Source organism: Vipera berus, assembly GCF_964194415.1.
Source record: "Vipera berus genome assembly, chromosome: Z".
Classification (NCBI taxonomy): Eukaryota; Metazoa; Chordata; class Lepidosauria; order Squamata; family Viperidae; genus Vipera; species Vipera berus.
Genome location: NC_138205.1, coordinates 17929402 through 17942004, shown reverse-complemented (window position 1 = coordinate 17942004; position 12603 = coordinate 17929402). Strand labels below are relative to the sequence as shown.

The following is a 12603-nucleotide window of genomic DNA, read 5'->3' as shown; positions in this document are numbered from 1 at the left end:
AGTTAAATTTCACAATACCCCTCTCACAAAATACAGCCGTTACCCTTTGGCCACTTGTTTTTACAAAACGTACGCATGGCATAAAATTAGCTGGGTAATTGGTAAATGGTTTAACCATTTCTAACCAAATGAGTCATCTGGTATCCTAACTACCTGGGGGAAATTAGAAAGACATTACTAGAACCAGTCTTCTACTCTTTCATTCGCTATATTCAGTCAAATCATGGTCTCCTACATACATCATTTGAAGGACCATCAGAAAAGACACAGAAAAGCTGAACTGCCGTGGAAAGATTACAAGGCAGAAACGATTTTTATAAAATTCCTTGCATCAGTAGTCTGATAAGTGAGAGGACAACCTTGATCAAATTTCAGGACCGGCCAAAAGTTAATTGTAATAAGAATTTCTCTCTTATCCAGACTCTAAAACTTTCTTTCCCTTGATATAGCTGTATATCTATATTCATTTACCTAAATATATACTGTGTTGTGTGGTGTGTGTGTGTGTGTGTATGCATCTGAGTCAGAGATCCCCAACCCCTGGGCTGTGGCCCACCACCGGGCCTTGAGCCATTTGGAACCAGGCTGCAGAAGTGGCAAGTGACCATGCCTGCATCCCCACTTGCGCGAGCAGCGGGTGAGTGCGTGCCCCCCACTCATACAGAACCATCCCTTCTTCCCCCCCCCTCCTGCCGGTCCACAAAGCCGGAAAGGTTGGGGAACTCTGGTATGAGAATTTGTGTCCGTCTGTGTGTGTGTGTGTGTGTGTGTGTGTGTGTGTGTGCACGCGCTTTCTCATTCCCAACCTCACCAGTTCGATTGCACCTAAGGGAAGGAAGGAAGGAGGGAAGCAACACACCAGAGAATGCAATTAACAAAATATTTCTGGAGATCAGTGTTAGGATTGGGTTTCAGCTTGGGACTCGTGCTCTTAGGAACAGAGTCCAACAGCCAAGGTTTAACGTGGGGATGTTGGGTGACTGCGGATCATTCTCACACTAGGGAAGTAGGAGAAGGGATAATTCCTGCTGGGGAGAGAGGCATGCCAGTTGGGGAAAGAGGCATGCTGGTTGGGGAAAGAGGCATGCTGGTTGGGGAGAGGCTTCCCCGCCGCAACGTGGATGGATGCACGAAGTCAGGGTTGATGTAAGTAAATCCTTGGAAATCACTCTGATCGAGGCTTGCCAGGACCATCTGGTCTGGGGGTGTCAGCGCTGGGGGTGCCCGGGTAAAGAACTTGTCAAAGTTTTCGCCACTCCGGCCACACTAGAGCAGATGTAGAAAAAGAAAAGGACAGAAGAGATATTGAGGGAAGACGCTGAGGAGAAAGTTATTCTTCAGCCTGTTTGGTACAAACATTTCTTTCCTCATTTACTAGCTATCGCTTAAACTACCTAAATCAGGGGTCCTCAACCTTGGCAACTTTAAGCTCTGGTGGCTGAGGAATTCTGGCAGTTGAAGTCCACCAGTCTTATAGTTGCCAAGGTTGAGGATCCCTGACCTAAATGATATTTATGAAATGAATGGTGAACACACATTCTGAATTTTACACTTGGATTCTGAGGAAGGAAAAAAACAAACAAGCTTCTGCAAAGAGTTCTTTGCCCAGAACCACATGAACTCATATAGTCCTCATCTTACAGCCATTTGTTTAGCAGTTGTTCAAAGTTACAACGGCACTGAAAAAAGTGACTTACAGCCAGTCCTCGTACTTACAACCACTGCAGCCTCCACATGGTTATGTGATCAAAATCTGAGCATTTGGCACCTGGCACCTGTATTTATATTTGGCAAATACGATTTGCAATTTGCAACCTTCCCAGCCAGCTTCCAACAAGCAGAGTCAATGAGGAAAGCTGGATTTGTTTAATGATCTCGGGATTCACTTACTAACTGCAGTGATTCAAATAGCAATGGTGGCAAAAAAGGCCATAAAATCAAAGTACAACTTCACTTGACACCTGCCTTGCTTAGCAATGGAAATTCTGATCCCACCTGCGGTCGTAAGTTGAGGACTACCTGCATAACCATCCTTTTGTCATTCCTCTCATATTTTTCTATTCTTGAAAACATTGCCGAGAGCAAAATAATGTAAACTCTGTTTGAGGAATAATTGGTGAGCCTGTCATTTGGCAACCAACAGCTACTCACAGGCCTGGGTATGAAAGGTGGAGCAATTTCCAACTGTTCCAGTTTCTCCCAGTCCATCCAGCGGAAAAATCCATGCTCCCGAATATCCCGTTCCCCTTCTGGTCCTGACCCCAGGCGCTTCAGCGGATGTTTGGTCAAGAACTAGGGGACAGAGAGAACTTTGCTAACACTGCATTTTTATGTTAACTAAAGTACCAGATTGGAAGATATAATGGCAATGCAGAAGACCACTGTTATTTCAAGGAGCTTAGTGACATATTTTGATTTATCCTTCATATTACGAAAAGTCTACTTTTCGTAACCTGTTTTTTTGGGGGGTTTTTTACTCTTGCTACTGAACAAAAAGAAAAGGAAGGGAGAATCTTCACCAAGCTGCAAAGCTTTCTTTACAGTGAAAGCCTCTTTGACTTTTAATTCCCATCCCAGAGTGATGGACCACACAGTCAAGGTCAGGTCCTTCATCACTCTAGCAGGGCCATGAAGTCATGGGACCAGGTTTTGGTGTAAAAAAAAACCCAAAAAAAAACAACCTTTGGGGTTATTGTTCTTTTGTTGGGAGCTTTGGCACAGACCTTAGCATTGCATACTGTGGGAATTGGCCACCCTTAGGACATCTCTCCCCTTCGTGGATTACTGCCTTGTCGTGGCAAAGGGGCTTGCGTAATACAATGAAGCTATGAGCTATGCTGTGCAGGGCCACCCAAGACGGACAGCTCATAGCAGAGTTTTGACAAAACATGATCCACTGGAGAAGGAAATGGCAACCCACTCCAGTACCTTTGCCATGAAAACCCCATGGACAGTACAAAAAGGACCTCCTGGAGGAACGTTGTCCATGGGGTCGCAATGGGTCAGACACGACTTCGCAACTAACAACAAGAAGGACATCTCTGCTGTCATTTATTCAGGAGTCCCTGGCAGCTTATAAGAGATTTGGGTATCAGCTTGCTTGGTATCTATGCTTTTTTATGTTATGCTTTTAAATCTGTTTGCTTGGGCTAATAATAAAGCTTTTAAAAAATCCCTTCGTTCACTGATGTGCTTATTGTCTCTGGATCCAAAAGTACCAATTGCCTGGGCATCTGATACTTGCCCCGGCACTTGGCAAAACAGAAGGAGACACTGAAATAAGCAAAAAAAAGGGGGGGTGGTTCCCACATCTGCCCATGGAAGCAGAGGCACACCCACGGGGGAAAAGAGAAGAAATAAATACTTAATTGTTTCCAAACCTAGTGATTTTTCCCCTATAAGCTGAGATTGCTTTCTAGTTTTGAAACCAAGCAGGGAACAAATCCATATAAATGTCAAAGGCCGGATTTCTTCAGAAGGCAGTTCATCATTTCAGCATTCCTCAACGTAGCCCAGATGTGTTGGACATGATGCTGAGAGTTATTCGAACTGAAGTTCAATACATCTCAAAAAACAATGGGGAATCCTGTTATCAACTAACCCTTCCCTGCAAAACCGTACATCTTAGAAATGCTTCTTGTAGCACTAGATATGTAATGATATGTGGGAATGACCTTGGGACAGAGGAGCCGGAGGAGAAGCTGCCTAGGGAACTATCAGATAAGAGGAGAGGTAGCCTGCAGCTGCATAACAGGAAGAGGAAGGGGACCCAGAAAAGAACTTCCCTAACTTAATCAGATGGTAAAAGAGACAGTAGGAGATTTGTACTTTCAAACTTGTGAGATTCCGTTACAATGCAGTAGAATTAGCTGAACTGGTCGTGTTTCTTTTCTGGACTACCTGGGAAGGATGACAAGGTACAATCTTTCACGTTGTCTGAGGAAATATGATAAGGAGCCCCTTCCACCTAGGTGTGCCTAGGTTCTCAATCAAGACTCACTCCTTTGCAGATGGAGACACCCTCTCGTGAAAGAGATTTAGGATAGGATACTGTGTGTTCCATAATCGATTGGAAGAGCTCATCCTCATCCTCTCCATCAAATGGTGGCTGCAGACCAAGAAAATACAGGGAAAATAAACAATAAATTCTTTTTAAAAAAAAAATATTTTATTTGAATTTTTTAACATAACACCATAATTTATAAACAGAATGTTGTCTGGATAACATTTATAAGACAATCCTTAACAATTAATTTCTATGATCTATATTCCATTATGTTAATTCCATTTGATTTCCCCTTTCCCCAAAGTATCTTTCTTTGCAAAACATTAGATTAAGACAACTCTCATTATTTTAATTAACAGCAGTTAAGTATATAATTTCAATAATCCTATTTGTCATTTTAGTTGCCTTATCATAGATCCTGTTACCGAGTTTAAAAATAAACAATAAATTCTTCCACTTCCTCCACCCCCGCCCTAGAAAGCATAGCATGTGTGTGCAATGTTTGGTCCGTTAAATACATTTTCCTAACTTGGAAGTCTCGGTAATGTACAAAACTACTTCATGTAACACTGATAAACAACACTTCTTGCATCTTTTGAGCCACCTTTCCAAGTTTTGGGCAAAAGAAGGTTGCAGAATCGCACTTGGATCGATCCAGAGGACCAAAGTAGTCCTCTTCCGTGCGTGACGAACAAAATGTATGAAGGCCTCTGGAAAAACGGAAAGAATCTTACCCCATTTCTACTTTACATTTTTGAAATCGCACGAAAGCTCCAGGTATCTTTTATTAAACAATGTCTTCTTGTTAGAACGGCATCGGCCCAGAAATTAGGAGGGCCGCACTGGCTGTTCCCCCAGGCCAGGGGTGTCAAACTCGCAACATCACGTGACGTGTCGCGACATATCGCGACTTTTTTTTTTCTTCCATTGCCGGCAACGGAGTAGGTGTGGTTTCGGCATGAGACATCCGGCCCGTGGGCCAGCAGATTGACACCCCTGGGTCAGGGTGGGGATGGGCTCTGCTGCTATGGCTAATCATTTCTCCTTGGACCCTGAGGGGGGTGGTTATGTTTGGAGGGCTTCTCAGTTATAATTTCGTCAGCTGGTCCAAAGTCACGGGTGAGATGGGCAACTGTGTAAATGACATTAATTAATGAAGAATTGTCCATCTAACACTAAACTCAGTGGAAACGTGACGTTCAGCTTTAACGCAACCTCTTTTTCTCAGTCTCAATTCTGAAGGTTTTCACTGGGCTAAGAACAGCGCTTTTTTTGTAAAAGAAAAAGGTGCCAGAACTCACACATGTCATATAACCCGCCTTGCCTACCCTGCAAGGTTCCATCCAAAAAAGGTGCCGGAACTCCGTTCTGAGCATTCTATGACAAAAAAAGCCCTGGCTAAGAACCACTAAGCATCTTCTTCCCCAGGCTACTCCTAGCTTCTCATATGAGACTGGTGCTCCTTAAAATCCAGTAACAAAGGATAGCTTACTGTCAGAGACTCAATGAGCAACAAATTCCCTACACCTAGCTACTTAAGAGATCAGTCCCTTATCTGTATCTTTCAAAATTAATTTGTTTCCCACTAGGAAATGACGAAAATTCTCTGGAGCACACATTCCCCCACCCAGGAGATAGTAATGGCTGAGTTTAATCCCTAATAGCCTTTGCTTCCTGATCTCATGGCTTCGTGGCTCTCAATCTTTTCTCTCGGTAATGTAAACGCATATTTGAAATGGAGTCAATGGTAAGGAATCCTTGCATACACCTACCAGAATCCTTGCATATAACGTACCTGTCCAGCTAACATTTCGTATAGAAGAACACCAAATGACCACCAGTCCACAGACTTCCCATAGGGCTGATAGGCTATAATCTTAAGAGAGGGAAAAGCAAGAATTTGAGCCCTTTAAGGTATATCTCATTTCACATTTTGATCAGAGGCAGCTTCAACCAAGCAGCTAAAAAAATTAAAGATACATTCATCTACAACCAAGCCAAATATAAATAATAAAGCCAAGAAATCCAAGAGAAAAATTCATGGATCTCTACTGAGACCAAATACCTAACTGAAATAATAGTATCTTGTCCAAGTTTGCAAAGTAGGAATCGTATTTAATATAAACTAATGAACAAAGTAAGCAAGCCAGTACAGGTAGTCCTCAACTTACAGCTGTTTAACGACTATTTAAAATTATGATGGCCTTGGAAAAAATGACTTGTGACCTGTACCCCCACGGTTGTATCATCGCAATTCAGGCACTTGGCAGCCAGCTTGGATTTACGATTGGTTGAGGCATCCTGCCGTCACCTGATTGCAATTTGTGACCTTTATTTTGCCAGTTTCCAACAAAAACACCCATTGGGAAAGCTGGATTTGCTTAATGACTGTGTGATTTGCTTACTGACCATGATTTGCTTAATGACACTATACAAATCAAGTGTGATTCAACTTACAACCACAATGACTTATGGCAGAAATTCCGATCCCAATTGAGGTTGTAAGTCAGAAGTAAGTAGGAAATTCTGGAGCAAAGTTTCCACTAATGAATAAAATATGTACTGTTGTGTACTGTTATTACAAAAGAAGGTGGCTTATGAAATACTTAGATTGTAGAACATTCAGGGACAGATGGTTGCATTTTGAACTGATAAATAAAACAGTAATTTTTAAATGGGGCAGATACATTCCATGCAGTTTGACCCCAATAAAAACCTGCTATTCTACTCCTCACACTGCATTTTATTTTTCAAGGATGGCTTGAAGTAAAAAGCATTGCTGTGATTCAACCTAAAAACCATGGTCATAACACAGTTAGGATCCTGGACTTTTCAACCAATTAAGATTGAAATTCAATAAAAGAACAGAGTTTTCATTCACTCACTGCCCACTCCATCCAAAATATTCTGAGCGCCAAACTAGACACAAAGGAGAATTTCATAACTTAAAAGTGAAATAGCCTAGGGAGAACATAGTGCCTAAGAGGGGATAAAGGAAGGTTGAGTCCCTGTATTTAAATAATTCACATGTTTAATTGTAAAACCAGATTTCAGATGCAAAAACACACTAACTACAATGGATATATTGAGTGTGAATGTACTATGTAAGCCTAGGCTGTAGGAATCTGAAACCCTGAAATTTTAAAGAGCAGCAGACTTTAATATTTATAGAGTCCAGAAAGGGATCCAGGTTATTTATTGTTTTGTCAATTGCATTTGGATGCCACTTATCACTTTATTTCTAGGACCAGGGCATTTTGTAAAATAATACAATAACACCAAACTATTACAGATTTAAAAACAAATAAAAGCAATTAAAACTAGCCAACCGGCTAAACCGTTAAGACAGTGATGGCGAACCTTTTAGAGACCAAGTGCCCAAACTGCAACCCAAAACCCACTTATGTATCGTGGGGTGCTGGCTGGGTGTGGCCCGTTGGGTGGGCGTGTCCCTTGGGGGGCACCTGGCTGCGGTGGTAACGGCAGTGTTCTGTACCAGCCTGCTACCGGCCCTGCAGAAAAGGCAGGGACAACCCCTTTTACAAGAAGGCAAGAGGCTGGAATTACGCCTGCCAAATTTATTGCTACAAAAACAAATAGAACAAGATACAAACCAAGAAACAGGAGCTTTTCAAGCGGTTGCCTTCAGCAAACCAGCCCTCCCACGCATTCCCCCTTAAATACAGTTCAGGGCGTGGCTTCTCTCTGCCTCCTTCCGAGAAGCCCCATTGCCTTCCTCTGTTTACTCCTGATTGACTACCTCCTGCGTCGGGCGTCCTTGAACAGGGCCAGCTGTGGGTCATCTTCATCCACGCTGTCAGGCTCACACAGCTGGGTCTGCGTTGTGACCAGATGAGAGGGGCCTGGCTGAGGACTCTCATCAAGCTCTTCAACATCCCCCTCCTCCTCCTCCTCTGAGTCATCCGACCCAACTGCCGAACCCACAGGCTGACCCTGAATCACAACAGGCAGATTGGGTGGGACTAAAAAGTTCAATCAATCAATTCCAACTTTGCGAGATTTTTTTTTTCCTGCGAGAAGTTGAAACTGGATTGATTGAACCTTTTTTTTTTTTTGCACATGGCGGCGGAGGCCTAAAGCGAAAAGGTTTTATAAAACCCAACTGAAGGCCCAGGACTGGGGTGACAGCACATGTGCCCACAGAGAGGGCTCTGCGTGCCACCTGTGGAACCACCACGGCGTTAAGACATTTAAACTTATGACCTAAAAGCCTGACCACTGAAAGGAATTTAAGATTAGTCCCCTGAATCTCTGTAGAGAGATGATTTATTTAAAAATCCAATAGTAAATAAAACAATAAAAAAGAATTAAACCTTTAAAAACAGGTTTTTTTAAAAAAAATACAAGCCACATTATCCAACCAGCTAAAAGTATCAATTAGCTTGACCACAGAAAGGAATTTAAGATGAAAATTCTCTGCTCTTAGGAGAGAGATTATCTCTAAACATAGGAATTGCAGAAAAGACTCAAGTTAAAATGCTAACCAGCTGCAGCCAAAAGAATGAGGCACTTGCAATTGAAGATGTTTCCTTAAGTGTCTTGGCTATAAAGCCATTGTGGGTTTTGAGTCTCACCTTACTTCCTGCCCAGAAACAAACTGGAAATAGCAAATTAAAGTAGATGGGACCTGAGTAAATTATGTTTTTAAGTACTAGCAGCCAGTCGTGGAGATCTGTACCTCTGGAGCAATATAGTCAGGTGTTCCGCAAAAGGTCCGGGTGGTGATGCCAGGGAAAATATTTTCTTTACACATCCCAAAATCTGTGATCTTAATGTGGCCATCAGCATCCAACATGACATTGTCCAGTTTCAAATCCCTAGAGACAATAATATGAAAAATTGGAACAGAGTCTGTCCAAGAGAGGGCTCCAATTATACAATGACCGCAGAATCTCTAGCTACAGGAAGACCTCACTTAATGACCAGTCAGTTAGTGACTGTTCAAAGTTATGATGGACCTCCCAGATCTACTTACAACCCAGTTCCAGAGTTCTGAGCCCTCCCCCCCACAGTCATGTGATCGCATTTGGGCACTTGGAAATCAGCTTGACAGCCATTTGCACCCTCTCATGGTCACATGACTGCAATTTTCAGCATTTTTTTGCCCGTTTCCAACAAAAAAAAACACCCATTGGGAAAACTGGATTAACCACTGTCACGTTCGCTTAACGATCATGGCGTTCAATTAACCACCGCTGCAAAAGCGTTGTAAAATCAACACTGTCGCGTGGTGACCCACTTGATGACCGCCATGACTCACGACCATAATTCCGGGGTCAATTATGGTCATAAGTTGAGAATTAAGCTGACTCTGCCCACTGCCAGGAGTTTGATCCTGACGGGCTCAAGAATGACTCAGCCTTCCATCTTTCCAAGGTGGGTAAAATGAGGAGGACCCAGATTGTTGGGGAGCAATAGGCTGACTCTGTAAACCGCTGAGAGAGAGCTGTAAAGCACTGGGAAGCGGTATATAAGTCTAAGTGCTATTGCTACTACCTGTATTCAGATTTTGATATTGGGAAGAAAAAAAAAGAAGGCTGGAGAGATCATGGGAGAGAAGGAAATGAGTGGAGCTGTATCTTCTCAATTCTTACAAAAATGTTGGGATTTTGTAGTTAGCCCCAAAGTGCTGTAATCAAGATCACTCCATCTCCTCCTCTGCCTTGGGTGGGCACGGCGAATGGACAGCAAACAGAGACTCACCTGTAAATAATTCCCTTGTTATGCAAAAAGAACAGGCCAATTGCAATTTCAGCTGCATAAAACCTGTAGGAGAATAGAGGGAAAGATGGTGACTAGAAAGATGACGGCAAATAGCTCATGGCTAGCATCTTCAGAGTGCTTACGGCATTTTCCCATGCTGTGTTGGGATGGTTATTGCCAAGCCTATTCCTAAATCAGGGCAGTCCGTGTTGGGATGTTCAGAGCAGCTTTTCCAGAGCATGTTTTTTTAACCCAGTGATGAAGGTCTGGCCCTGGCTGCCCTGCCAGGTGGGAAAACATCTGCCGGGGGGCAGAGCAAGAGCAGATGCCCCCTTCTTTCTGCCAGAGGACAGAAACCACTTGCTGAGAATTATTTCTTTATGAGTGCCTTCAAGTCCATTTTTGAGTCCTGGTTTCTAGTCTGGTGCCTTAACCACTGTACAAACTGCATTTTTTTGCAAGGAATGTTCATATTTATTTATTTATTTATTTATTTATTTATTTATTTATTTATTTATTTATTTATTTTATTCGATTTATATACCGCTCTTTTCCCGAAGGACTCAGGGCGGTGTTGATCAGGTCGGCAGTTTGGTGGGTCAAATCCCAAGTGCCGCGTAACAGAGTGAGCGCCTGTTACTCGTCCCAGCTTCTGCCAACCTAGCAGTTCGAAAGCACGTAAAAATGCAAGTAGAAAAATAGTGACCACTACGGTGGGAAGGTAACGGCGTTCCATGCGCCTTTGGCATCTAGTCGTGCCGGCCACATGACCACGGAGACGTCCTCGGACAAACGCTGGCTCTTCGGTTTTGAAACGGAGATGAGCACATATATATATATATCACAATCCCATAAATTATTGCTTTCCCACCTAATTCCATTGTATATGCCAGGGGTGAGGAACAACAGCCCTTTTATGACTTGTGGACTTCAACTCCCAGAATTCCATTCCCCACCTCTAGTATATGCAGATTAGTTGTCTACCACCTTTCTGACTTGGCTGCTGGGACGAATCCTTGCCCGTGATTCTCAAAATCAAACTAAACATTTCAACCAGTGTTACTTCCGGTTTCTGGGGGGGAAAGTGCCCTGTAACAATGGGTTCACTTAACAACTGCCATTAAAAAGATCATAAAATTGGGCACAGTGAGATGATGACCTGCTTAGTAAGTGTCACGAATTATGACCATAATTGTAGAATCTATTGCAGTCCTAAGTCGAGGACTTCTTATAACCTGAGAAGTAAAACAAGGAACAATGCTGCTGTTGGGTGATAGTGCAGGGCTGGACTAGACTAAGATATTATACTAGATGACCAAATAACCAGCCTTACTGTCCTCTGGAGCTAATCATGTTTTTTAAATCTAATTTAAGTTTTTAGAGTAACTTTTCTTTGGATTGCATGATGGTTGACATACAATTAGTGTGAAGCAATCCCAGCCACGTTCCCAAAGAGACTCACGTACATAGCATGGGGTTCCTTGAATTTCCCAACCTTCTGGATGTGATACATTAGATCTCCTCCATTGACATACTCCATAACGAAATACAGTCGGTCCTTAAAGGAAAAAAAAGCAGAATATGTCCCCAGATGAACAAACTAAATAATTAATTTGTTAGCTGCGAAGTCGTGTCCGACCCATCGCGACCCTATGGACAACATTCCTCCAGGCCTTCCTGTCCTCTACCATCTTCTGGAGTCCATTTAAGCTCACGCCTACTGCTTCAGTGACTCCATCCAGCCACCTCATTCTCTGTCGTCCCCTTCTTCTATTGCCCTCGATCTTTCCCAGCATTAGGCTCTTCTCCAGTGAGTCCTTCCTTCTCATTAGGTGGCCAAAGTACTTGAGTTTTAGCTTCAGGATCTGGCCTTCTAAAGAGCAGTCAGGGTTGATCTCCTCTAGGACTGACCGGTTTGATCGCCTTGCAGTCCAAGGGATTCGCAGGAGTCTTCTCCAGCACCACAGTTCAAAGGCCTCAATTCTTTGGCGCTCAGCCTTTCTTATGGTCTAAATCAGTGTTTCTCAACCCCAGCCATTTTAATATGTGTGGACTTCAACTCCCAGAATTCCCCAATACCTTGTTTTCTCATTTCCCTAACCATCCTTTTATGTAACGGGACTAAAAGCTCTAGCATCCTTTCATCAGTTCACCAAATAAAACATACTTTGGTTATGTAAATAAGCCCTCATTAACTAAAAAGTATAAAAGGGACGCGGTGGCTCAGTGGGTTAGGACGCTGAGCTTGTCGATCAGAAGGTCGGCAGTTTGGCGGGTCGAATCCCGAGTGCCGCGTAACAGAGTGAGCGCCTGTTACTTGTCCCAGCTTCTGCCAACCTAGCAGTTCGAAAGCACGTAAAAATGCAAGTAGAAAAATAGGGACCACTACGGTGGGAAGGTAACAGCGTTCTGTGCGCCTTTGGCGTCTAGTCATGCTGGCCACATGACCACGGAGACGTCCTCGGACAAGCGCTGGCGCTTCGGCTTTGAAACGGAGATGAGCACCGGCCCCTAGAGTCGGAAACGACTAGCACGCATGTGCGGGGGAACCTTTACCTTTACCTAACTAAAAAGTAAGGGACGTGGTGGCTCAGTGGGTTAGGCCGCTGAGCTTGTTGATCAGATGGTCGGCAGTTTGTCGGGTCGAATTCCGAGTGCTGCGTAACAGAGTGAGCGCCAGTTACTCGTCCCAGCTTCTGCCAACCTAGCAGTTCGAAAGCATGTAAAAATGCAAGTAGAAAAATAGGGACCACTACGGTGGGAAGGTAACAGCGTTCCGTGCGCCTTTGGCATCTAGTCATGCCGGCCACATGACCACGGGGACGTCCTCGGACAAGTGCTGGCTCTTCGGCTTTGAAACGGAGATGAGCACC

The 12603-nt window shown here is 43.5% G+C and overlaps 1 protein-coding gene across 1 annotated transcript in view; it reads right to left on the bottom strand.

The window, feature by feature from the left end:
- Nucleotides 1-993: 993 nt before the first annotated feature.
- Nucleotides 994-12603, bottom strand: part of LOC308677886 (protein kinase C gamma type-like) — a gene marked incomplete at both ends in the record, with an annotated part of 48224 nt that continues 36614 nt past the window's right edge. The window contains 7 exons of the mRNA XM_081344581.1: nucleotides 994-1266; nucleotides 2152-2292; nucleotides 4001-4108; nucleotides 5802-5882; nucleotides 8706-8844; nucleotides 9731-9793; nucleotides 11197-11288. Of these exons, the coding sequence (XP_081200707.1) occupies nucleotides 994-1266; nucleotides 2152-2292; nucleotides 4001-4108; nucleotides 5802-5882; nucleotides 8706-8844; nucleotides 9731-9793; nucleotides 11197-11288 (897 nt within the window). The remainder of the gene's footprint in view (nucleotides 1267-2151; nucleotides 2293-4000; nucleotides 4109-5801; nucleotides 5883-8705; nucleotides 8845-9730; nucleotides 9794-11196; nucleotides 11289-12603) is intronic.